General features: G+C 36.5%; 1 protein-coding gene across 16 annotated transcripts in view; it reads right to left on the reverse strand.

Annotated features, from left to right (window-relative positions):
• The window catches only part of CSPP1 (centrosome and spindle pole associated protein 1), a 230,271-nt gene that overhangs the window by 32,358 nt on the left and 170,779 nt on the right, over positions 1–27,134 (reverse strand). For 15 of the 16 annotated variants that reach the window (XM_021089277.1, XM_021089276.1, XM_013996695.2 and 12 more), the window contains 9 exons: positions 25,545–25,674; positions 23,502–23,649; positions 14,493–14,645; positions 10,932–11,044; positions 7,948–8,097; positions 7,386–7,532; positions 3,335–3,439; positions 989–1,055; positions 253–370 (listed from right to left, as the gene is read on the reverse strand). In XM_021089277.1, the coding sequence (XP_020944936.1) occupies positions 253–370; positions 989–1,055; positions 3,335–3,439; positions 7,386–7,532; positions 7,948–8,097; positions 10,932–11,044; positions 14,493–14,645; positions 23,502–23,649; positions 25,545–25,674 (1,131 nt within the window). The remainder of the gene's footprint in view (positions 1–252; positions 371–988; positions 1,056–3,334; positions 3,440–7,385; positions 7,533–7,947; positions 8,098–10,931; positions 11,045–14,492; positions 14,646–23,501; positions 23,650–25,544; positions 25,675–27,134) is intronic. The other variant, XM_005663041.3, reaches the window with a different exon arrangement.

The raw sequence follows: 27,134 nt of genomic DNA on the forward strand, positions 1-27,134 counted from the left end.
CCCTGGCCTCACTCACTGGGTTAAGGATCTGGAGTTGCCGTGAGCTGTGATGTAGATCACAGACATGGTCTGAATCCTGCATTGCTATGGCTATGGTATAGGCTGGCAGCTGTAGCTCCGATTTGCCCCCTTGCCTGGGAACCTCCATATGCTGTGGGTGCAGCCTTAAAAAGCAAAAAAAAGAGAGAGAAACAAAGAAAGAAAGAAAGAAGGAAGGAACGAACGAATGAACGAACAAAAGAACGAACTTGCCTTATATGAACTTCATCATCACTGTCCATGTGTAACAACCGCCCCTGTAGACGCCGCTCTTCACTACGAAGCTGCCTTCTCATTTCTGACAACTCCATAATTACATTTTTTTTCTCCTCTGCAAATTCCCATTAATAAGTTAAAAATATGACAGGTATATGAATAAAAGATTAAACATTAAATAAATATAAACTGACTAACCATAACGCTAAAATGCTCATTTTTATGAAAGCTATTTTTAATGCTTTATACATACAGATCATATTTATGAACATCATTAAGACCTACAAACACATTGACCTAACACAGAAATTTCAAAAGTTAAGAAACTTTCTTGGGGTGAGGAACACTGCAACTATGAAGGGGCAGCCCAACAGAATTCCTTTGTGGCAATGGACAGTTCTGTACCTTGATTTTATGGTGGTTACACAACTTATACATGATAAAAATGCATAGAACTACACACACACACACACCCCCTCCGGACACACAAACACTAATACATGTGAAAATTACAAAATCTGATGAAGCCCTGTAGAGCCTGCCCACATTAGCTTCCTGGCTGTGATACTGCATCCCTGAGGGACACTACAGGGAGGATGCAAGCATCTCTCTCTTCTCTTTTCTACTTTGCAACATCTGGGAGTCCATTTTTCAACATAAAAAGTTTAAAAAATAGAAAAAAAAAAAGAAAGAAAGACATAGTCTAGATTACAAGCATAATAGTTAACTGTACCTTCTGCACGAAGCTGATTTTTCCTGGCAGGTACCGGAGGAGACTGTGCCCTGGACATGGAACTTTCCTGTGTAACAATCATAACAAAGAGATACTCAGAATTCTTCCCTACTCAGCAGCTTTCAGAGGAATTTTCTGAAGTAACTCTGTGTAAGAGAAAACGAACTCCCCACCATTCTATCTATGAACTTACCTACACTGAATTTTCCTTCCCAGTGCAGTGAGAGAGGCCTCACTCCATCCAAAGGTAACCCTGTCCGCTGTACGCTGTATCTGGTAAATACATCCTTTCTACTCTTTCTCCACCCTGTTCCTCTCAGCCTAGGCTTAAAAATCTCTCCCTTCTTTCAAAGTCTTACCTCACCCTTCATCATTCACTCTCTGCTGTCCGGCCCATCCTCCTGCCTTCAGAGCCACTCTTCTTTAAAGGCAGTACATGCAGGATGTATGGTGTCTGCTTCCTTGCTCCCACTCACTCCTCATTGCACGGCCACTGACTTTGCTTCTACACTGCATCCCTCTCACTAACATGGCCAGCAAGATCCCAAGCGACACATTCAACAGGCATGCAGAAGTTCCTGGGCTAGGGATCGAACCTGCACCACAGCAGTATGGTGCTGGACATTAACCCACTGAGCCAGCAGAACTCCTCAGTGGGCATTCTAAGCCCTGAGTTTACTTGGCCAGTAGCAACTGATACCATTGCCAGTCGCTGTCACCTTCTCTGTCTCCATTTCCTTTCTGTGCTTCTTAAATGTTGGTAACTTCCTACTGTTCCATCCTTAGCCCTCTTTATTTTCCCTGAACGCATCCTAGACAATCACATTAATGAGACAAACAATAATCTTAATAGTTTCCAAAACTAAAAATCCAGTGCAGAGTTCCTTCCTTAGCCACAAACCTGTATTTTCAATTATCTATTCTATAAAACCCTCACCAGAAACTTGAAAGTCGTCATTGACTCCTACCCACCACACACACTCAGTAATGCCACTATCTGTGTCTCTTATATATCTCTTGAAGTTGTCACCCCTTCTCAATCTTTAATGTCACTTGCCTTTGTTTAGGTGCTGAAAGTCTCACATGTGGACTTCTACGATAGCATCTTAACTTGCCTCCATGTTTACATTCTCACCGGCCTCCATAAACCCCTACACCACTGCCTGAGAGAACATAATCCAGGACGAACACAGCCATGTCTTCTCCTCCTTAAAATATTACGATGAACTCCTGGACATTACCTACCAAAGACCTACTTCCTCAGTATCTCAAGGGGGTGGAACTGAGGAAGATGTTCTGGCCCGCTTCTTTGTAATAGACAAAGAAACTGGTAACTGACCTGTGTGATGGAACAAGTGTGCCACACAACACCCTGTGTACATTCTAGCCTTTCCCTCCTCTAACACTTGGTCAGGTGTTATCAGGCCAGACCAAACCATGTCTTCTCCACACGGCTTACAGTCCCCTTCACGATTCTGCACTAGCTGAAAATCCCTCCTCCACATCCTCTTCATGGCAAACTCCCACTCATTTTTCAAGAGTCACTCAAGGATCAACCCTTTTGGAATATTTTCTTGGCTCTCTTTTGATTGTAGCTCAGTCTAAAGTATAAGGGATGTTTTCAGAACAACTACAGCTAGCTAGAAGATATATTATCAAAGAAAAGACCTTCTTGGGGGCCCCAGACAACTTTGCTAAATTATGATTTGTCAAAAGAATTTAAACTTTGGGGCACCAAGTATTATCAGCTACAACTGAAGCAGCAGACAAATCACTGTAAACACTAGCTACATTTCATATCTGAAAGAACATAACCTCACTAAATAGGATGAATAAGAAAATCTCATTCAATCCACTCAATCCAAATAACTTAGCTGAGACGAACGTATCAAAAGAACATCACTGGAAAAATGAGTATGCATTATTTTGCATTTAACTTACTGTTTTGTGGTATACATAAACAAAATATTAGAAACACTGCATTTTTATAATAATATTCTTTGGCCTTATTTAATATGGTTTGCCATGAAATGTCAGTGATATCCTATTTTCCCCATCAGTTTATATTAGCATGTGCTTTATGTATATTACTGCCCGTTTTCAATACGTGAGACAGTTTTATGTTTCTTGAGTCTACTAACTGACTAGCAAAGATTCCAAAAAATGAGTAATCGTTTTTCTTCCTTTAAGGTATTTTAATAGCCTATTAAAAATAATGTCCCATGAAAAGTAAACCATCCCAGCTTCTTGGCCATATCTAGATTCTGAGTAATTTCCACTTCCAAAAAGTTCAAATGTCTTAAAAAAAAAAAAAAGAGAAAGAAAAGAAAAAGAAAAAGTATATACCTGAATAAAGGAAGTTAAAATGCTATCAACCGAAGGAGGTCTTTGGAGTTTGCTTGCAATCTTGTTCTGAAGGGCTGGAACTACAGGAGAAGGCTGTCTCAAACGCTGGAAGGGGGAGGATATGTAAACATTACATACACACACACCCCAACATATGCCTGTGTGTGTGTGTGTGTGTGTGTATACATACATACACTCCAACATGTCTACATATACACATTCACACATATTATACGACACAGGTATGTAAACACACACTCCTCTAACAGTGAACAAGATTGAGAAGTTCAAAATGCTATTGTATAAAAACAATACAATAATTATTTATCGAAAATTTATATAAATATCAGATCACTATGTTATAGACCCAAAACTAACATTGTAAATTAACCAACTTAAGTCAAAATATATACATTTACCTAAAAAGCTGGAAACTCAATTATCAAATATATTCATTATGATAAACATAAATGGATTTAGATATCCTTATCAGTAGAATATAACTCAGATTAAGATTAAAGAAATTCAACAAAGTGAAATAAAGCAATACCATACCAAACAACAATAACAAAAACAAAAAAATAAGCCAGAGTAAAAAACTATCTTAATCATGAAAAGACACAGGACAGTATAAAAAACAAACAAAAAACTTTTTCTGGGAAACAATATAAATCAATCTCAAAAAACTAGATCCCTTGTCACCAGGAACAGCATGGCTCACGACAGAGTTCTATGTCTCCATAAGAAAATAAAACAAGGTTTCAGGTAACAATGTAATAGAGCTAACAGTTCCCAACTTTATATTAAAATCAAAATGCTGAAATACAGTAACTCCCAACAAAATTCAACAATAATTACGTGGGTAAAAAAAGACCCAAACCCCAGTATAAGTATGCATGTCAAATTGTTCATTTTGCAGAGTACAAAATCAAATATTTACTTTCATTGGTGACTCTGATAAAACATATAAACATATGCAAGACAATTAAAAAAAAACCCTCTGGGTGACCATAAGCAGAATTATAAAGACAATTTAAACCTTCTAAAGGCCTGTAGAGGATGAAACAAAGAAGTGTCCATATAATTTTAATTAAAAAAATTTTTTTTAATTAAAACTTTTTTTTTTTCCGTCTTTTTCCCTTTTCTAGAGCCACTCCCACGGCATATTTAGGTTCCTAGGTTAGGGGTCAAATTGGAGCTGTAGCCACCAGCCTACGCCACAGCAACACGGGATCCGAGCCGCATCTGTGACCTGCACCACAGCTCAAGGCAATGCCGGATCCTTAACCCACTGAGCAAGGCCAGGCATCAAACTCGCAACCTCATGGTTCCTAGTCAGATTCATTAACCACTGCTCCACGACAGGAACTCCTAAAAATTAAAACATTTTTTAAAAAATTAAATTTTTAAAAATTCTTAAACTGTCAAGGAAACAAAAACAAATCAGAAATTCAATTAATATGATAAAATATATTGGATACAATAAATATAAATGGATTTGCTTATCGCCATTTGAAAGACTAGAGTCTCACATTAGGATAAAAAAACACATTTAAGGAGCTCCTGTTGTGGGCTCAGCGATAATGAACCTGACTACTATCCATGAGGATGCAGGTTCCATCCCTGGCCTCACTCAGTGGGTTAAGGATCTGGCATTGGTGTGAGCTGTGATGTAGATTACAGATGTTGCTCAGATCTAGCATTGCTGTGGCTGTGGTGTAGGCCAGTATCTGCAGCTCCAATTCGACTGCTAGCCTGGGAATTTTCATATGCTGCAGATGCAGCCCTAAAAAGCAAAACAAACAAACAAACAAAAACCACATTTAACAAACTAGATAAATATACAGACTAAATAAAAAAAGGCGACATAAAAGTAAAAACTCAAAGAGTAGACAAAAATATATGTATCAGGCCTACATAAATTTTAAAATGACAGCTAGTAGAGTTCCCTTTGTGGCTTAGCAAGTTAAGAATCTGACTAGTATCCATGAGGATACGCATTCAATTCCTGGCCTCAGTCACTAGGTTAAGGATCCGGCATTGCTGCAATCTGCAGCGTAGGTCACAGATGTGGCTTGGATCTGGCGTTGCTGTGGCGTAGGCCTGCAGCTGCAGCTCCACTTTGATCCCTACCCTGGGAACTTCCATATGCCACAAGTGTGGCCCTAAAAAGAAAAATAAATAAATTAATTAAATTTAAAAAATTTTTAAATAAAATGACGGGTAGCAATGATAATTTCAGAACTGAGGGCAAAACTAATTAAATGGAACAAAGTTGGTCTAAAACTTCATGGTATTTCACAATTAAACTATTAACAGTCATAAAATTATATATTCCAAAGAAGCAGCATTTTTTTCTTAAATAAAATAAAGTGGCAGAAACACAATTGTGAGAAATGAACAATTTTCGTTCTCCAATAATCAATTTTACAATAAAATATTCTCTTTCAGACCAACTTTTCTATAAACCAAACACTGCTATAAAAAACTTTATTAACTTAAAATATGAATGATATGACATTTAAATGATATACTTTAGAAGGCTGAGCAAATATATATATCCAACTTTTTATCATAAGAATGAAGGGTATTGCCTAACATTCCAGGAACAATAAAAATAAACAAAAAACACAGACTGCAACTATAAATTCTCTTTAAACAATGTTTCAGCAAATTCAAATTGTGAATACTTATTTCTATCCCCAAAAAACCCTGGAATGAAAAATAAAATAGTGTATTTGAACCAATCAGAAATGCATCAAACTACATCATAAATATAACAGACAAGTCCACTGGTTAAAAGTAATCTTTCTGTCAATTCTACTTACAAGAAATAATGTCTTTATACATCTAAATTTCTGAAAACATTATTTTAGAATTAAATTGAGCTGAGAGTTCCCTTCTTGGCGCAAAGGAAACGAATCCAACTAGGAACAATGGCTTCACTCAGTGGGTTAAGGATCTGGTGTTGTCATGAGCTGTGGCATAGGCCAGCAGTTGTAGCTCCCATTTGACCCCTAGCCTGGGAACCTACATGTGCCGAGGGTGCGGCCCTAAGGAGAAAAAAAGGGGGATGAAATTAAATTGAGCTAATCCTGTAAGACATAGAGTTTTTCAAAGTGTGGTTCACAGGTCCACTGCATCAAACCCCTAAGACTAATTAGTAAATCAGACTTAGTAAATCAGATACTTTGTAGGTGAGACCCAGGAAGATGTATTTTTAAATACAGCTTTGAAATACAAGCACAGGTGTGACCTAGATTCTGATAAGGGCCAACTGGCTTTCTACAGAGAAAACTTCTAATAACTTGGATTCACTCACCTAACCGTGACCATCAGCCCCCATACCTCAGAGACATGGACTTCAAACCAGTCTATACTGAGCTACAAGTTTCTTTTTTAATTTCCAATCTGTCGTGGACATATGTGTAAAACAGAGTAAGAATGAATTACAGCTGACCCTTGAACAACCCGAGTTTGAACTGTACGGGTCCACTTACACGGGGATATTCTCCATTACAAATACTACAGTACTACAGTCAGTGTTTGGTTCAATACACAAAAGCTCAGGAACCAGAGGTATGAAGGGCCAACTATAAATTACACATGCACAGGTTAATCCCTGCATTCTAAGAGTCAGCTGTACTAGATAAATAAAAACTCTTTAACAAATGTTACATAATCACAACTTTTTAATAGATTCAACAACATAAAATTACCTTGACAAATTGCTACAAAGGTTCTAAACACTCTCAATTTCTGCACTTATTCTTGTCAACAACAGTTTGTAGTGTCCTGGTCTACAGACCACGGGAACAAGACTAACAACCGTAACAGAAGTTAAAGTTATTCTGTTCACAGCAAAGAAAAGAGCAACAAAGCACAGTGACATCACCCATACAGGAAGAGTCTGTTGCACCCACAGTAGTACCACAAAAGGAAAAACAAAAGCATCTCCTCTGCTTCCTCTCCTTTGCTGACCACTCCACTACTCACTTAGTAACAGTGGATTTAACTGTGGGGTTCATAGATATCTTTGATTGAAACTTACCTTTGTTTCTTCCCCAATTATATTTTCTCTTTCGTAATAGTGCTGAAGTTGTAGGTTATGTTTTTCTTCTTCTTCTTTCTTCTTTCTTTCTGCTTCTTTTCGTCTTTCTTCAGCTAACCGAATAAGCTCTTCGTTTTTCAGCCTTTGCTTTAAAATAAACAAAAAAATAAATAAATAAACACTCCACACAGATATTCTATAGTCCATTCAGAAATTTGCTGCCTTATCTGTCTGAAATAAAGAGATAAAATTCAAGGCATAGATGATATAGTGTTCTTTAATGTAAGTAAGTTGTTTGCTTAACAATAAAATATTAGGCATCTATTATAACATCCTGGTCAGCCTAAACTATTTGTTAGCTTTTAAAAGTCATCAATTATCTCTTTTCTTAAGTTAGTCTCTTGTTTCAATAAAATAACATCTAATGAATGCATATTGATTTGATATTTTCTAAATGTACTCCAAGGCTGTTCTCCTTCTTAAGTAATAAATATCTTTTCAAGTCAAGAAAAAGATTTCACTTTCAGACTAAGTAGAAAAACAAGAGTAGGAAAAAACACACCTCCTCCTCCTTCTCCCTTTTCTTTTCCTGTTCCTCTTCATACTCTTGCTGAATCCGTGCCCTCTGCTCAGCAAGCCGTTTTTCTTCTTTTTCTTCAGCAATTCTCATTCTCTCTCGCTCTGCTTCTTCTCTTTGTTTCTTTTCCTCAATCTAAAAATTAAACCTAGTTATTACTTTGTTAAACTATTGAAAAGTTAGAATAGCACTTAATTTACCTTATTAGCCTATGAATTTAACATTTGTACCACATTTCTGTCTGTAAAAATTAGTTCCTAAATTTTTCAGTTTCCTGTATTTTATCAGGGAGGCCACATAACGTAATGTTAAGAGCTATGAGTAAAATTCCAGTTCCACCAGACTGTGTGACCTTAAGGAACTTTCTTTTTCGGTTTTGTCATCTGATAAAAAGAGTTATCAATTTTATTAACAGTATCAAAGGAGTACTCAAAGAACTGAAATGTTTTTGTAAAAAACAAAAGTTCCTCCTGTATAGAAGGTACTTAATAAATAATTCATGATTATACTATTCTATAATGACTGCTACTATTATGTCTCAAAAGTTCCTTGGCTTGATTAGTATTCTGAAACAGTGAAATATTTTAGCAATCAATCTTTATTTTTTTATTTATTTATTTATTTTTTGTCTTTTTGCCATTTCTTGGGCTGCACCTGTGGCATATGGAGGTTCTCAGGCTAGGGGTCGAATCGGAGCTGTAGCTGCCAGCCTACGCCAGAGCCACAACAATGCAGGATCTGAGCCATGTCTGCAACCTACACCACAGCTCACGGCAACGCCGGATCGTCAACCCACTAAGCAAAGGCAGGGACCAAACCCGCAACCTCATGGTTCCTAGTCGGATTCGTTAACCACTGCGCCACGACGGGAACTCCTAGCAATCAATCTTTAAGTATCTCTTCCCAGAGTTCCCATCATGGCTCAGCAGTAACGAACCCGACTAGTATCCATGAGGCCTGGGGTTCAATCCCTGGCCTTGCTTAGTGAGTTAAGGATCCAGCGTTGCTGTGGCTGTGGTGTAGGCCAGCAGCCACAGCTCCGATTCAGCCCCTAGCCTGGGAACCTCCATATGCCACAGGTGCAGCCCTGGGAACCTCCATATGCCACAGGTGCAGCCCTAAAAAGATAAAAAACCAAAAAAAAAAAAAAAAGAAATCTCTTCCCTAGAATCGCATTTCTTCCTTCCTATCTCCTGACAAGTTGTAAGGTGAATGAGGATTTTAGCCACAAAGATTCATAATTAAGTTTCGTTTGAATGCCACCTGGAGCCTGCAGTGCTGAGTATTGTGGGGGAATGTTCCAAGGCAGAGTATAAGACCTGAAGGAAAGAGACCACTAAGAGGTAGTCTATGTCCTCTGTGAAGCAGGGAGAGAAGGTTGGCAGCACTGGTACTGGGTATTCATGATGCAGGTTTAAGGTTATCTATAGATTTCAGGCCCCCTTAAGCATGCATTGATTATAACTACTCACATTATTTTTATTGTTCTTGTCTGCATTTCCTCAAGCTTCAAGATTGCTATATTTAGTACTAACAAACTATTGAGCTATAATAACTTTAATCTCCTTACATGTCCCATGATTTTATATGTGAAGATTTTTCCTAACACTTCTTTCTTATAACACTATTAAATATGTACAATCCTAATATTTAGTACTCAGCAGTGTGTATGTAATCACGTCTTCAATTAAAATAGCCCTAGAGAAAACATCATTCAGGCAGTCAATAAAACCTCACATTTAACACTTGGTTCTCCCTTTTTCCTACTCCATGAAAAAAAAAAAATCATAATCATTTATCCATTAATGGAGACCTGCTATCATTATGAGCAACATACCACAGGGTCCTTCAAGAGACCCTTAATCTGCCGCTATCTGACTTGTAGAGCAGGTATTCTTGGGCTCTCTGCTGCTACGCTATTACATTCAGTATCTCTGCTCACTCTGCTAATCCTCAGAAAGGTCTTTCCATTCATTTCCACTGTCACCACTCTAGTGAAACAGCCTTGCTTCCAATCTTTTAAATCTTCCAAAAATACATTCCCGACAGTAAAGTCAGACGAATCATTCTTAAGATTATATCCATTATGTCGCTGTGTTATTTAAGGGTCCACAATAATTAGGATTAGAAAAATGGCATGTTTGAATAGAATCTTTTTAAGAAGAATTTGTTTAAGAGGTCAGGATTAAATTGGACAGCCTTAAATGTCAGACTAAAGAATACAGACATTTTCTGTAGAAAATAAAAGCGACTGCCAGGTTTGAATAACGAAGAAAAACATAAGATGTCATATCAAAGGAAAATTAACCTGGCCACAGGATCAATCTGACACTGGGATGTAAGTGTGGATATGGAGGGGAGGGAGGTAAGAGAGAAAACATTCACCTCAGGATCCATCCCAAAGGTGGACACAGTATGAGAGTTCAATAAACCTGTTTGCTGAATAAATACATAATGCTCAAGTGTCTTCCTTTGGGCATTTCTAATATTTTAAATGCTGTGTGCTTACATACACAAATTTTCAAAAGACTGCAAAATGTATTATTATATTTATTTACAAACTATTCAACTGAGTCAACAGTATCAAATCATTTAGAAAAAAAACTAATTATCTTCTAACACATAAGCTCTCTAGAAAGATTGATTCTATGCCTAATAGGTGAACATTTTATTAAATATTTCAGTTTAAATTTCAGCATTCTTTAACAATTAATTATTTAATAAAATTTAGAAAAGATTATATTAACTGGTATACCTGTCTCTGTATTTTTTTTCAGATATAAGTAAAATAGTATAATAATAAATTAAATTACAATACAATGTAATTTATATCTGATATAAATTAGATATTTTAGATAAATGCATAGCATTTTAGAATTTATTCTTTATCTTATAGATAAAATTTTTCCAAGTTTAGTTTATTAAAATTCTTACGAAATGCTGAAACAAAGATCAAATAAGCATTTCACCTGAAAACGAAGAAAATTCTTGTATAATTCCTGCTGTTTAATCTGAAGTTCAGTTGGAGGCTCACCAAATATATTTCCCCGAGCAAAAGGAGAGCTCTGTGTTTGCATATGACCTTGAAAGAGAAATTTTACAAAAACATACCATTAGCCAATGCTTAGAAAACGTAAAGGTTAAAGAATGAAGACTTTGCTAATAAAATCAAATTTTGAAAAAATGTGCTAAATATAGGAGTCCAGAGGTTGAACTCAAAAGAAGGCTGAGATCAGAATCTAAAGACCAGATAAAAAGTAAAGAGAGAAAGAAAACTGTTGAAACTAAAACAAAATTAATACAGAGTTGAAAAATCATTATCTATACCTGAAAGACACCAAGAAAACATAAAAGTTAATGACCTAAACTCTCACTGCAGCAAAGGCTTTAAAGAAAATCTTTATAAACAGAAAAAAAGTACATGTTTAAATTCCTATGTATGAAATGTAATTATCCTTTCCTTAAGAATACTGCTTAATTATACCTTAAAATGTATTATGTATACACATACAAAAATTTCCAAATTGTTTTAAAAATCAGTAATGCCAAAAGTCGATTTCCATCCATCGTTTAAACAACAGATTAGAAACTCAGCTCTAAAAATATTTTTTACAGACTAGGTTGACTGCTTTAATCACTGCAGTAATTTTTATTTAAAAATTCTATCAGGTTAATGAGATATAAACATGAAAAATAAAAATATGCTGTATATTACCTATAAATGTTATTAAACATTCTGGGAAAGGAAAAACTTATTTCATAAAAGCAACATGGAAAATAATTACATCCTAGAGGTCTCTTTGAATGAAGAAAAAAATGGTATTTAAATTTAAGCCTCTCATAATTTTTTATATCCCTTTCTAGTTTCTTTACACCATCGATCTAAAGCATTTATTTCTCACTTGTGTAGTATGTGTAGGCCAACTACTTTGCAGTTTAGCTATCATTTAGGTCTATTTTGCCTTGGTATTTAAATTCATTAATGCTTATTTGAATAGATTGGGAGAAGGCCAAATAAATACCTAAACATTAAAATCTTATGGTGGAAAAGCTAACTAGTAAAACAAAACTGAGTGGTATGTTTCACTTTAATGATCATTTAAATTCTAAACCTTTGAGGCAATTAGATAACAAATAGAGACAAGCAATGTAAGTTTTTAAAAACAAAAGCACTATAAAAATAAAACCAAAGGGAAACACATGCTCCAACAAAGAAAATGAAAATGTAACCAGGCATCACACAATAAGCCAAAAGAATAAATTTAAGCCAAATTAGTATGGATTTCATGTTTTTTTTTAAATCTAAGAACCATAAAGAAAAACAATAAGCTTAATTAAGAAGGGCCTCAAAAACAGGCCTAATGATAAAAAAAAATAGAGGATTATGAATTTTAAGTTCACTTATAATATTCAACTTTCAGATATACTCAAGTTTTCTAAGGCCTTTAAAATATATGCCACATGTGTATGTGCACACACGAGTATATAAAGACACACATACTCTTATACATATATATGATGGCATAGCAACGTAACAGGTGACTCAATAGTTTCTTGCATTCAGAAAGTCTATTTTAGGTTAATTCTTTGGGAATGAAGTTAATTTGGGGAATTTCAATTCACCAAAGAAAGGGAAATTTTAACATTTTATGATTTTATATGATTTTTTAAACTAGAGCATCCTGGCCACAAGAGCAGCACCAAAATCCTGGTGGTGTATAGAAAGCCAACAGATGATAGATCCTGCTGTTATATTTAATCATCAAACTTGCATGTGATCTTGGGAAGAGGTCATAGAAATGATTTCTCCAGCGCTTTTGCTTGGTAAACAGAGCTAGACGCCTCTAGTGTTCTAGGCGTCTAGAGAAAGTTCTAGCTAAGAGGGAACTACAAACAATACTGGGTGTGGAAGAGAAGGGTAGAGAAAGGATCTGTACCACTGATCTCAATGCAGACTACCAGGAGAAGAAGCCAGTGAAGAGGAAAAACGATAATCAGAAATAATTCAAAATCCTCTTCAATAAAATGAAAAGGTGTTTTTGACAATGCTGTTAGACTCAGAGTGAGACAAATGAATAATTTCATCAAAATCACAAGTTCTAATTTTAGTATTCCAAAATCAAAACTTGATCCACTGTGTAAAAATCTATTGTGGATCAAAGTAGGAAAGCATTTTCTTCATTTTTCTTCTAATTAGAGATCAAACAGTGATACAGGCTGTCCATGGAAACAACACACAACACATCTCCTGAAGTGTTCAAAAAGGCTGCACGGATTAGTGCTACTACCATCAAAGGCTTGAAAAATGCAAGGCTAGTAATTCTAATCAAACTCCCAATTTAGTCTGCCTATTAGGGAAATAAGTCACATGTATTAAAAGTTTTCAAATTTTTTTGAAGACTAAATTTTTAGAAGATCAGTCTGTGACATTTTAGAAGGGTTTCCTAATATAGAGTTCTTTTCTAGACTAAAATCAAGATTTTTGTGGAAACACAAAAGAGAATTTGTAGTAAGTAAATGGTTACTTTTATAGGCATGAAAATATAGTGCAAGGTGATATATTCCATTAACTTTCCTTGAATTTTAAATATGTAACATTTTCATATATGCTTGATAAAGATGATGACAACTTTTCCAGGAAAGTCATAAAGAAGATATTGAATAATCTTCGATTTACAGAACTTTTAATTAAAAGGACCTTATTTAATAGCAAATCAAAGATATTTGCTTAAGTAAGGCAAATGTGACCAGAGGTTAAAGTAAGCTTTTTTTTTTTTTTTTTGGCTTTTTAGGGCCACACCTGCAGCATATGGAAATTCCCAGGCTACAGGTCAATTGAAGCTGCAGCTGCCGGCCTACATCACAGCCACAGCAATGTGGAATCCGAGCCATATCTGTAACCTACACCACAGCTCATGGCAATACCAGATCCTTAACCCACTGAGTGAGGCCAGGGATAGAACTCACATCCTCATGGATACTAGTTAGGTTTGTAACCCGCTGAGCCACAACAGGAACTCCCAAAGAAAACTTTTAATAAGTTCATTTATTTCTTTGTACACTGTGGTATTATAAGGGAGGGCAAATGATTATAAAACAAGCAAAACATGAATTTCATTATGCGATTTCTCATACAACATCTGACAGGTTCTCACTAATTCAAACTAATTCTTATAAGAAGCAAACTGTGTATGGGTAAAAAGACTATTTGATTTTAGGAAAAGTCCTTCCCACCAGCAAAATAAAAGTATAAGCAGCAGCAAAAGCATACATAAGCAAGTAATAAAGCTAAGAAGAAATACACAGTTTTAAGAAGCAAAATGTAATTCCTCATTCACTTTTTTCAAAATACCTATGTGGAAAAGTTACTATAAATAGCAGGAATAATGTGTTTTGCTTCATCACACAGGGTAAGCAAAGTCTCAAAATCACCGTAAGAACCCTGTCAGAGAACAGAAAAGAAATGCTACTGAACAACTTTAGAAATGTAAAAAAAAAATGAATTAAAAAAATAGAATATGATTAAAAACCTGAGTTTTTATTTGCAGAATCTTCTAGGTTCTCAGCATTTGAAGTGGCTAAATTTTGGTCTAGAGATACAACAGCCCTTTTATCTTCATATGTCCTTGCATCTGGGTTATGGTAGGCATCTATATTTTGTCTGTGCATCCTATTCAAATCAGCTGAGAGGGAAAAATAAGCCATTTATTTCAATAAATACACTTCCATAATTAGTATGCTTACTACATTTTCTTAAAGTAGGGAAATGGGGAGAAAAACAATAGGACAGAATTGGAACAATGCATTGGTATCTTGGTGCCCTGAAAACACAAACAAAATTATCAAAACATGTAAGAAATTTTTCAAAAAATAACCTTACAAAATAAACTCAAAATTAGTAAAGAACGTACAAGTATATAGATCTTTGACAATCCATAAAAACCATATTCATGTTACTTTAGAACTCTGAATATCTTAAATACAGGACAAACATAGCAACAATTCAAAACAAGTCATAGTAAAATTTATCCAACATCATTAGCGTCCCTAGTGAAAAAATATCATATGGAGTGGAGTTATAAAATATATTCAGGGAACTCTCAAATGCCACAGGTGCAGCCATTAAAAATAATAATAATAATAAAATAAAATATATCCAAAACTTTTTTGACAATCCTCCCTTAAAAGATGGCGCTCAATTCCCCTCCCTTCAAGTGTAGACCACTTCTTATGAAAAGGATACTGAAGAATGATGCTATATGATTTTCCAGGCTACTTCATAAAAGATGTTTCCACCTTGCTTGATCTATTGGATCACTCACCCTGAAGAAAGCCAGCTACACATCATAAAGACACTTAAGGAGCTCTATGGAGAAGCCCACATAGCAAGGAACTGAGACCTCCTGAGCCATGTAAGGGAGCCACTGATGAAAAAGATTCTCCAGTCACAATTAAGACTTCAAATGACTATAGCCCTGACTGACATCTTGGACTGCAACTTCATGAAAGATCCTGAGACAGAAACCATCCAGCTAAAACATTCACAAATTACTGACTTAAGAACTACAAGATAAAATGTTTGTTATTTTAAAATACTACATGTTGGGTAAACACAGCAACAGACACCACATGCACATGGCAAAAATCTCAGTATGTAAGACTAAGTCAAACAACCAGTCAACCTTAAAAACTAACTTGAATGATTATAGAACTCAAAAGCTTTAACAAGATAAAAAGCTGTTTTTCTCCATTAAAAAAAAAAAAAAAAAAAAAACTGAGATAATACGGCAGCAGTGAAAGTGACTTAAACCTGGACATAGGAAATGCTTATTAGGAAGCTAGTTATATTGAAGGATGTATTTTCAACATGAATCACAATTAGAATACCAGGTAGAACATGGCAAATAACACATGAATATTACCAAAGAGAAAGTGACTTTTTAGAATCAGGAAAGCTCACATCCTGTTGCATTATTTAAAACAGGTTGAATTTAGAAACTGGACAGGAGCTTTGCATGTGAAGATGAGTGGAAAAGCATATTAAAGAAACAGCTCTGGGGAGTTCCCACTGTGACTCAGCAGAAACAAATCTGACCAGCATCCATGAGGAAGCAGGTTCGATCCCTGGCCTTGCTCAGTGGGTTAAGGATCTGATGTTGCCTTGAGCTGTGGTATAGGCCACAGATGTGGCTTGGATCTGGCATTGCTGTGGCTGTGGCGCAGCCATTGGCTACAGCTTCAGTCTGACCCCTAGCCTGGGAACTTCCATATGCCACATCTGTGGCCCTAAAAAAGCTTTTAAAAAAAAAAAAGAAGAAGAAGAAGAAAGAAATTAGCAAATCAAATTCCACAACATGTAAAAAAAGACAGTAAAGTATGAATAAAAAGGGTTTATGCCAATATGAGTGGTTCAGCATTTAAAAGATCAAAGTAATTCACCACATGTCAAGAGAGTTAGAAAGAAAGATGAGATTATCTTTTACTTACTGTAGAAAAGCACATTTTGTTAACAAAATTCAACATACACTCATGATGAAAACTCTGATTAGGAACAGAATATCCTAGGCCTGATTTAAAAAAAAAAAAAAAAAAAAAAACCTATTAAGAAAATTCTGGGAGTTCCCGTTGTGGCTCAGCAGTTAAAAATCCAACTAGGATCCATGAGGATTCTAGTTTGATCCCTGGGCCTCGCTCAGTGGGTTAAGGATCTGGCATCACTGCAAGCTGTGGCATAGGTCACAGATGAGGCTTGGACCCCTGCATTGCTGTGGCTGTGGCACAGGCTGGCAGCTGCAGCTCCAATTCGACCCCAGCACTAAAAAAAAGAAAAAAAAAAACCCTAACAGCTAACATCAGTCTTAATAGTGAAAGAGTGAAAGCTTTCCACCTAAAATTAGGGATAAGACAAAAATGTCTGCTGTCATGATGCTTCAGAACATTGTACTGAAGTTCTTAATCAGTGAAAAGGAAAGTAAAATAAGTAAAAAGCATTCACATTGGAAAGGAAAAAGTAAAACTCTGCTAACAATGATTGTCTACATAAGAAAATCCCAAAGAATCTACCCCAAAAAACTATTAAAACTAATGAGTGAGTTGAACAAGGACAATATACAAAAATCAACTATGTTTCAACAAACTAGCAATGAGTAAATAGATACTGAAACTTTTTTTTTTTTGTCTTTTTTTTTGCTATTTCTTGGGCCGCTCCTGCGGCATATGGAGGTTCCCAGGCTAGGGGTTGAATCGGAGCTATAGCTGCCAGCCTATGCCAGAGCCACAGCAACGCGGGATCCGAGCCGCGTCTGCAACCTACACCACAGCTCACGGCAACACCGGATCATCAACCCACTAAGCAAAGGCAGGGACCGAACCCGCAACCTCATGGTTCCTAGTCGGATTCGTTAACCACTGTGCCAGTACAGGAACTCCTGAAACTTTTTAAAATGTATCTTTTAATATAGCATCAGTAGTTCCCACTGTGGTGCAGTGGGATAAGGATCCAACCAGAGTGGCTGGGGTCCCTGCAGAGGCATGGGCAAGATACCCAGCTTGGGTTAAGGATCAGGCATTGCCTCAGCAATGGTGGATCTCAACTGCAGTTTGGATTCAATCCCTGGCCTAAGGAACTTCCACATGCTGTGGGTGTGGCCAAAAATAAATAAATTAAATAGTATCAAAACACATTAAATACCTAAGTATACAATTAACAAAATATGTTATATGAAAACTAAAATATTGCTAAGAGAAGTTAACTATGACCAATTCGTGGATAAATATTCCACATCCGTGAATCAAAAGACTCAATACTGTTAAATTAAGATGCAGGCTGTCCCATAATTGATCTCTAAAGCTAATGAAATCCCAATGAAAAATCCCACAGTGATTTTTTTTAAGGTTGACAAACAGAGTAAAATCTATATGAAAATGCCAAAAGAAGTCAAGTTGCCAAAACAATGTCTTGAAGAAAGTAGAGCAATGTTCAAGGACTCATACCTCTCAATTTCAAAACTTACTACAGGAGTTCCCGTTGTGGTGCAGGGGAAAAGAATCCAACTAGGAACCATGAGGTTGCGGGTTCGAGCCCTGGCCTCATTCAGTGGGTTAAGGATCCGGTGTTGCCGTGAGTTGTGGTGTAGGTCACAGATGCGGCTCAGATCTGGCTGTGGCTGTGGCATAGATCAGCAGCTACTGCTCCGATTAAGACCCCTAGCCTGGGAACCTCCATATGCCTCGGGTGCAGCCCTAGAAAGAAAACAAACAAAAAAACAAAACTTACTACAAAGCTACAGTAATAAAGAGAGTAATAGGGCATATGTATAGACATCTAGATCAACAGGACATAAATCAGAGTCTGGAAATAATTTCATGGTTAACAACAAAGGTACCAAGTCAATTCAAAATGGAAAAATGTTCTAAAACTGACAATGTGATTTTAGCACAACTCTATGAATATGAAAAACTACTGAATTGTATATTTTAAATGGGTAAATTATATGATAGGGGAATTACGTCACAACAAAGCATATATATAAAATACATATAAACATATATATATAACATATATATAAAAACAAAAAAGACACAGAAAAACAGAAGAACTGTCAGAATGGAGGAGACAGATGAGGCCTAAATGCTGTACAGAATCTGGACTAGAGCCTGGAACAGAATAAGGACATTATGGGGAAACTGGAGAAATCCAAGTAAGGTCTACAATTTAATTCAACATCAGAGAACTAGGTGAAGGGTACTCTGTAATACCTCTGCAACTCTTCTGTAAGTCAAATTATTTCAAAACAAAAAGTTACAATGAAATATCACTACACACTTAATAGAATGACTAAAATTTTTAAGACAGGTATTTCAAGTGCTAATGAGAATTCAGAACAACAGGAAATCTCATGCTTTGCTGCTGGGAATGCAAAATAGCACAATCACTTGGAAAAAGGTCTGGCAGTTTCTTACAAAATTAATCATACACTTACTATATGTCCCAGCAATTCCATTCCTAGGCATTTACCCAAGAGAAATGAAAACATGTTCACAAAAAGACCTGTAAGTGGATGTTTATAACTTTATACATAATTGCCTCAAACTGTAAACAATCCAAATGTCCATTAACTGGTAAATATATAAACAATTGGGGTACCTCCCCAAAGCAGAATACTATTCAGTAATTTTTTTTGGTCTTTTTTTGCCTTTTCTAGGGCTGCACCCTCGGCACATGAAGGTTCCAAGGCTAGGGGTCTAATCGGAGCTGTAGCCGCCGGCCTACACCAGAGCCACAGCAACGCAGGATCCGAGCCTCGTCTGAGACCTACACCACAGCTCATGGCAACGCCGGATCCTAACCCACTGAGCAAGGTCAGGGATCGAACCCGCACCCTCATGATCCCTAGTCGGATTCGTTAACCACTGAGCCACGACGGGAACTCCACTATTCAGTAATTTTTAAAAATACACTACTGACCTATATTACAACATGGATAAATCCCAAAAATATCATACTAAGTTTAAAAAAAGACATAAAAGGCAATACTATTGTGCCAGAGAGCAGCTCTGAGGCTAACAAGGGTATAGGGCTGGATAGGTTAGAAATGTTCTATATTTTGATTGGGGCAATGGTTACCAGAATCAGTTATCAAAACTCATTGAACAATACACAAAAAAGGATGAATTTTATTGTATGCAAATTGTATATCAATAAACAGCATAAAAACAAATATAAATCTAACTAGGGCAAATAAATACTTAAATACATGTAAAGAAATCTTGCTATTCATCAATTAGAACTATGCGATATTTTTGCTCTCTTTCAAATTGGTTAAGCTTTTTTTTTTAACTTTTTTTCTCTTGGTGTACAGTTTTAAAAATTTTTAACACAGAGTCATGTAACATCGCCATATTAAGGTTACACAACAGTTTCATCAGCTCCAAAACTCCATCATTCTGACTCTTTATAGTTACTCCCTCTCCTCAGCCACAATCTTTGCTGAGCAATGATTTGTTCTCCATTTCTACAGTTCTGTGATTTTGAGAATACGTATGTATATAAACTTTACAGAAAGGCTTCTGTCCCTTAAGACTTCCTTTGAGAGTCTTCCAAATTGTTCTGTGCATCAATAGTTCATTCTTTTTCAATGCTGAGTAGCATCCCATCACAGGGATGTACCACAGTTTGTTTACCCATCCGCCCCCGAAAGACACTAGAACATATGGGAACGTTGCTGTTTTTTTCCTCCCCATGTTTGTCAGCCTGTGCTTTTTATTTTTTTTAATCACTCAATGAATTTATTACATTTATAGTTGTACAATGATCATCACAATCCAATTTTATAAGATTTCCATCCCACACCCCCAAAGCATCCCCCCACCCTCCCAAACTGTTTCCTTTGGAAACCATAAGTTTTTCAAAGTCTGTGAGTTAGTATCAGAACATATGGGAACTTGAATAAAGAATTTTAATAAATAAAGAACTAAGAAAGGAGACATTTTAAGTGGTGTACAAATAATCAAAATGAGAGGTATTTACTCTGAAAGGGTTGATGCTATGTTACAACTGTATGAGTAACGGATTTTGGTATTTTATTAATAACTAATTTACTTCATAAAGACATCTTTCCTAAAGAGAGCTAAGATAATGGTGAACATTCAGTTTTCTTTAATTTCTTTACAATAAAAGATTCAAGATGAAACAGGAGTAATTAGAAAAGCCAGAAACTGAATTTAAGTTATCCAACACAACCTCTGTTACATGGGTCTTGGCCATCACATGAAGTAAAGCACAACACTGATCTTCACTACACATTTCAAATATAACAGAAAAACTATATTCCCTTTCTCTCTAAAATATAGCAGCCACATACAAAACAAACCAATTTTAAGTGTTGAGTTTATTTCTTTGAAAATACCATTAAAAAAAGAGTTCCACTACATTTGATAAAAATAGTATCTTTTCTATTTCATGGCATGACTGTAGCATTAAATAAGCAAACTAAGCAATACTACTTAAAATAAAAATCTCAGAAAAATTTGCTCCACTCCTGTTAGGTCAAGGAATCCTAAAACAATATTTTATCATTCAATAATACACACTTACCCTACTCCCTTCCATCAATTAAATGCATGTAAAACACTGTAACTGTACTGTGTGAACTGGAAATAATCTTAGAGGCAAGCTGGAAACTTCTAGGAAATTATTACAGTGTAAGTTTCTGTTAGATAAGCACCTCCTTTGTGGTAACTGTTATGTTTTTATCAAATCACAATTTACATTACTCTAGCAAAGACTGGGTGGATGCTTGTCAATCTCATATTCTCCTCCTGAGTATAAAGAAACCTAAACTTCCTAGCCTCCCAAGCAGTTAGAATAGAATCTTATAACAATGCTAGGTCTGAACAATGGAACAAAGACAAAAATAATACTCCTCCATTTTCAGGCCAAGCCCTAACAAAATTTTCAACTTGTTCTCCTACCCTCTGGACCACATCTGTATGGACAAAAGCAGAGATCTCCAAAACAGAGGAGTGACACAATGGGAGTGGCTGGTTTCCCAAGTCACTTCTTGGAGGAGAACCATTCAAATGGCATCAGAATGTGACCTAAGTGAGAACTTACACCTCCTTAAGCCTTAAGACTCTGAGAACTGGCGGCTGTTTGTTAGAGCATTTTTCAATAAATGCCTTCACTTTCATAGGAAATGGTTATAGCACTATCTATAAAACTAATGCTTTTCTAATATATAGCCAAATAAACATTTAACTTTAAAAATAAATGTTTATCTATGTATCGCCTAAAACCTCATCTATAGAGTAAGAGTTCTAGTCTTCAAAACAAAGTATTTATTCTGTGAAGACAGGATAGGCATAAATCCTTCGAGAAAGAAAAGAGTTATGTTATTAATTTTAAGTGGGCCTTAAATCTTTTTTAAAAATCCATCTTTAGCAAAGAATCAAAGGCATAATACTTAATAACTCAATGCCTCCCAAAATCTTCTGATTTTATCACTCAACTATTCCTACAGCAATACATATACCTTAAGAACATGAAATTTACATTTTTACCACTTTAATAGGTTTCTAATTATTCATGTCCCATTTCAAATTACACAATTTTCAAAAACCCACTATCTTCCTCTACTTTTATTCTTAGCTAAAAGCTAATCAAAGACCATCCCAAGTATAGAATAAGTTTGTATAAAAACTCGTGTTAAAGTGCTTGTTGTGAGATTTCTAGACTGAACATTTTAAAAGTACATAAATGAAAGATAAATCAACATAATTCTACAACCCGACAGAAAATTTCTGAGACCAGGTCTTTATTTTTCAAAGGAGTCTTGCATTGTGCAAGTATAAGGCATATATGAATTAACATAATGTAAGCAGCTTTGGGCAGGAAAGAGCTCTTTGCAGGAAAGGGTTCTCTGCAAAAGGCCCCTTTATCTTGTTACTAACCTTAAACCAGGCACCCCCATGCTCTACTCATCTCAGGTCCTACCACACCTTTCAAATCTCTGACCACACAATATCTTGCCTAACTTGGTTCTTTCCGTATATCAAAGAAATAAAAATGAAGAAGAGTAATTAATAGATGACCAGATCTCTTCCCCAGCTTCCCTTTCAGTAATCCCATGAACAAACTGTGTGAACTAGATGGCATCTAAAGAAAAATCACAAGTGGGAGTTCCCGTCGTGGCTCAGGGGTTAACAAATCCGACTAGGAACCATGAGGTTGCGGGTTCGGTCCCTGCCCTTGCTCAGTGGGTTAAGGATCCGGCGTTGCTGTGAGCTGTGGTGCAGGTTCCAGATGTGGCTCGGATCCCGCGTTGCTGTGGCTCTGGTGTAGGCCGACAGCTACAGCTCCGATTAGACCCCTGGCCTGGGAACCTCCATATGCTGCGGGAGCGGCCCTAGAAATGGCAAAAAGCCAAAAAAAAAAAATTAAGAAAATAAAAACCACAAGTCAACAAGCCTGCACACTCTGACCTCCAAATTCAATAACTGACTAAGATCGCTTCCCTTTTTCCCTTTAAAAGCTTTCATGTCCAAGCAAAATCTTTGAAGGAGATTTTGGAAGGGCAGGGACAATGGGTCCACCGTCTCCCAGATGAGGCAGTCTGGTTAAAAGCAACTTTCCTTTCTACCTACATTTCTCTCTGTGTCTCTCTCTGTCTCTATCTTTTAAAATGTCTAATTAAACAAAAAAACAAACAAACAAACAAAAAAACTTGCAATAGGGTTTTATTATTTTTACTAGAAATTTTTTGAAACTTCTAACTACTAGTTTGGGTAAAAACTTGCCAACATTGACTAACTGAGTTATTATCATTAGAGAATGAAAATTTTGTAATAAATGAATCTGAAGAAGAGAGGCTTCTTAACCTGTCATTGTGTTTACTATCAAAACATCTCTTTTGCATTAAGCTACATAAAAACAGACCTTGCCTTGCAGACTAGGATTCCCACTTCTTTCTACTCCTTATTCTTTGAAAAAGTTAAACTTAGTTTCTTTAGAAAACAACAGATCAAGGGAAATGACATACTTATCAGATTTCCTTTCGTGTCTCTCAGAGGAGCACCACCTCCACCTTTACCCCAGGGGTTATAACTTCTCATTTCAGCTTCTAGTTTAGCTTCGTATTCTTCTTTTTCTTCGCGTTCTTTCCTTCTTCTTTCTTCTCTTTCCCGAATCTTGATAACATTAAGAAACAGTCATATTAAGTGCTAAGTATTCTGATACAAAAAGTTAATTTTAATATAAGATTTTATTGTATTTCCTTATTAGAGAAAGTGGGTTTTTTTTCAGTATGCTTCACTATAAAATTTAATATCAAAAATACACTTTAAAAACACCTCAACAGCTGCAATATACAGGTAGTACTCTCTCACTTCATGTCACTTGGGTCCTTTCCAGCCACTGATGCCATTTTGGACTAAACCAACTCCTCCTTCTCACCTCCAACTTCCACATGAGCCATTCCCTCCCTAACCTCACCAGCTTCAATGGAATCTCCCTACTTTCCTTTAAATCTATCCTTTCATGGAATTTGGCCAGTCACAAACTACTCCACACTCATGAGGCCTGGGCCAACGACTCCCTACATCTTATCATACCCATACTACCCTGGGAATACTCCATTCCCAGAATTCAAAGATGTTGAAGGTTTTAAAATAAACAAAGGAGTTTCCTGGTGGCCTAGTGGTTAAGGACTCAGCATTGTCATTGCCATGGCTCAGGTTCAATCCCTGACCCAGGAACTTTCATATGCACAGGCAAGGACAAAAAAAAAGAAGAAAAAGATACTAAAGGTTCAAAACACTTTGAAGAATGCAGGGCTATTTAAGTACACTTTATGAAAGCATACAAAACACAGTCTTATCATTTCAAGTATAAGCACTGGATTGGTCTCTAAAGACAGACAGATAGGCAATGAATAAATAGCTACATTTTGGAAAGTTACTTTTAAAATCATAACCATCAAAAAGTTAAGCTACGCCAGGAAAGCCAAGGAAGACATCCCATAAATAAAATTCTAGAGTTAGGAACTCTAGTTTTGTCAGTGACATTTTTAATATGCTCACTTGAGAACAGAGAGATAAATACAGGCTTTTGTTTATAGAATCCTAACAAACAAAAAATTATTTTTTTTAAAAAAAAAATGTACCTTTCAAGGAGATTGCCCAATGTAGAAAACTCAACAAAAGGAAGGTTCAAGGAAACCCAAGTGAAACTTTGTAGAAAAGTATCTCCGGTGAACCTAAACCTAGAGTTACAGGGTTTCCTCTGGAAAAGAGGTGAGTATTCCGCCCCCCCAAAACATGTATATTTGATACCGTTACTCTCAAGTAATCTCTCTTCAAACATTACAAACCACAATAGAACATTATCCTCCTTCCCCAAGCGTCCCATCTCTTTCCCCTTATCCTAGTTCACAGCCTCATTATTCTCTTAGATTATGACACCTCAGAATCACCTTCGAGCCCTTACTCTCTAAATGTACATTCTACAATGAAACCCCAGAACTGTCTCTTGGGGCCTCCCCACCTTTCCCACCTGGTGCAGGGCCTTGTCACCTCCTGGCTGGACTACCTCAGTTTTACTAAAAGGTTTCTCTGCCACTTCTCTTTCCAACTGTCTACGTCACAATCACCTATCTTCCTAAAAATGGAACTGGCTCGCATCAACTACTTCTTTCATTCTTTGGCTTAAAATTTCCTCCCTTTGGCTGTATAGAACAAGATGAAACTGAAAACCCCTTATTAGCTATCCTTCACAATCAGCACAATCTAACATTTCTCATACATCAATTCCACTCCCTAAATACACCAGGGATTTCAAATTTATTCACTGTGTAACATGCAACTCAAATATTATCAACCATGTGAAGCCCTCCTAACAGTCCAAGCAATTATTCTTCCTATCTCATGCATTTCAGTCTATCTACATCAAAACTTACCACAATGAATCATAAATAACTAGCATTTTTTCTCCTTTGCCACATTAGAGTTTTAAGGGAACACTGTCCTAACATATAAGATGCTCAACATTAGATGAATGAATGACAAATGAATAAATGAATGAATACCTGCTGCTGCAAAGCTTCTTGGTAAGACTGAAGTGACTGTTTTGAAGGCTTTGGTTTATCTTCAAAAAACAACCCTGAATTTACTGCTCGATCACTTGTAATTTTCAGTTCATTCTGTCCAACTGTACTCCTATATCAAATATACAATTAATAATCTAAATTCATTTATGACAAAACAAGAGAAAACACAACAGTCTTTTCAAATAGCAGGACAGGAGTTCCCACCGTGGCTCAGCGGAAACAAATCTGACTAGCATGCATGAGGACTCAGGTTCAATTCCTGGCCTTGCTCAGTGGGTAAAGGATCCGGCATTGCCATGACCTGTGGTGTAGGTCGCAGACACAGCCTGGATTCCAAGTTGCTGTGCCTGTGGCGTGGGCTGGCAGCTACAGCTCCGATTCAACCCCTAGCCTGGGAACCTCCATATGCCGCAGGTGCAGCCCTGGAAATACAATATCCATACAAAAACTAAAGTTGATCAAATCTTTACCATGTTTCCAAATGATACAAAGTTTTTTTGTTTTGTTTTTGTCTTTTTGCCATTTCTTGGGCCGCTCCCGTGGCATATGGAGGTTCCCAGGCTAGCAGTCGAATCAGAGCTGTAGCCACTGGGCTATGCCAGAGCCACAGCAACATGGGATCAGAGCCTTGTCTGTGACCTACACCGCAGCTCACGGCAACACCGGATCCTTAACCCACTGAGCAAGGCCAGGGATCGGAACCCGCAACCTCATGGTTCCTAGTCGGATTCGTTAACCCCTGAGCCATGACGGGAACTCCGATACAAAGATTTTTAAACACGTTAACTTCGTTAAACTCTTTCCAAATTACATGCTATTCCTATTACTCTTAATTTTACTCACTTTTGAACCCATAATAATTTTACCATATTTATTTACTTCCATCTACATATATATCACACTGTTTTCTTCCTACTCTTTCATGCAACTCGGACCTTCCCTCTGCAACCTTCCTTCCCATTTAGAATTTTACTTACCAATGGTCTGCTAGTGGTAAATTCAGCTGTTTCTCTTAAAATACTTTTATTTCAATCTCATTCATGAAAAATAATTTTGCTAAGTATAAAGTCATCTCAACAAATTGATAGTATCTATAGCTGTCTTTTGAATTCCTTCCTGGCATTCCTTTGCAAGCAGTATCTTTTCTCTCTGGCTAATTTTAAGTTCCTCTGTATTTCATTTGTGTTCTGAAGTTTTGCTATGATTGTCTTGTTATGGAATTCTTTCATTTATTATGTTTGAGAGGTATTAAGCGTCTACTCTAGAGATTAGGGCCTTTTATCAATTGTAGAAAATTTTAAGATATCATCTCTTCAAATACTTCTGTCTCATTCTCTCACTTTTTCTGGAATTCTAAATACACTTACCCCTTTTTAGCTCCATAATTTTTTCCCTCTTTTCATATTTTCTACGTCTTTTCCTCCCTGTTTTGGATGATTTTTTCAGGTGTACCAGTTCATAAGTTCTCAAACTTTAGAGAACACCTTTAGGAAAGCTTGTTGAAATGAACTGTTGGGCCCCACATGGAGTTTCTGACTCACAGGTGGGATTGAAAACTGAGAGTTTTGT

This window comes from Sus scrofa, chromosome 4 (assembly GCF_000003025.6).
Source record: "Sus scrofa isolate TJ Tabasco breed Duroc chromosome 4, Sscrofa11.1, whole genome shotgun sequence".
Classification (NCBI taxonomy): domain Eukaryota; kingdom Metazoa; phylum Chordata; class Mammalia; order Artiodactyla; family Suidae; genus Sus; species Sus scrofa.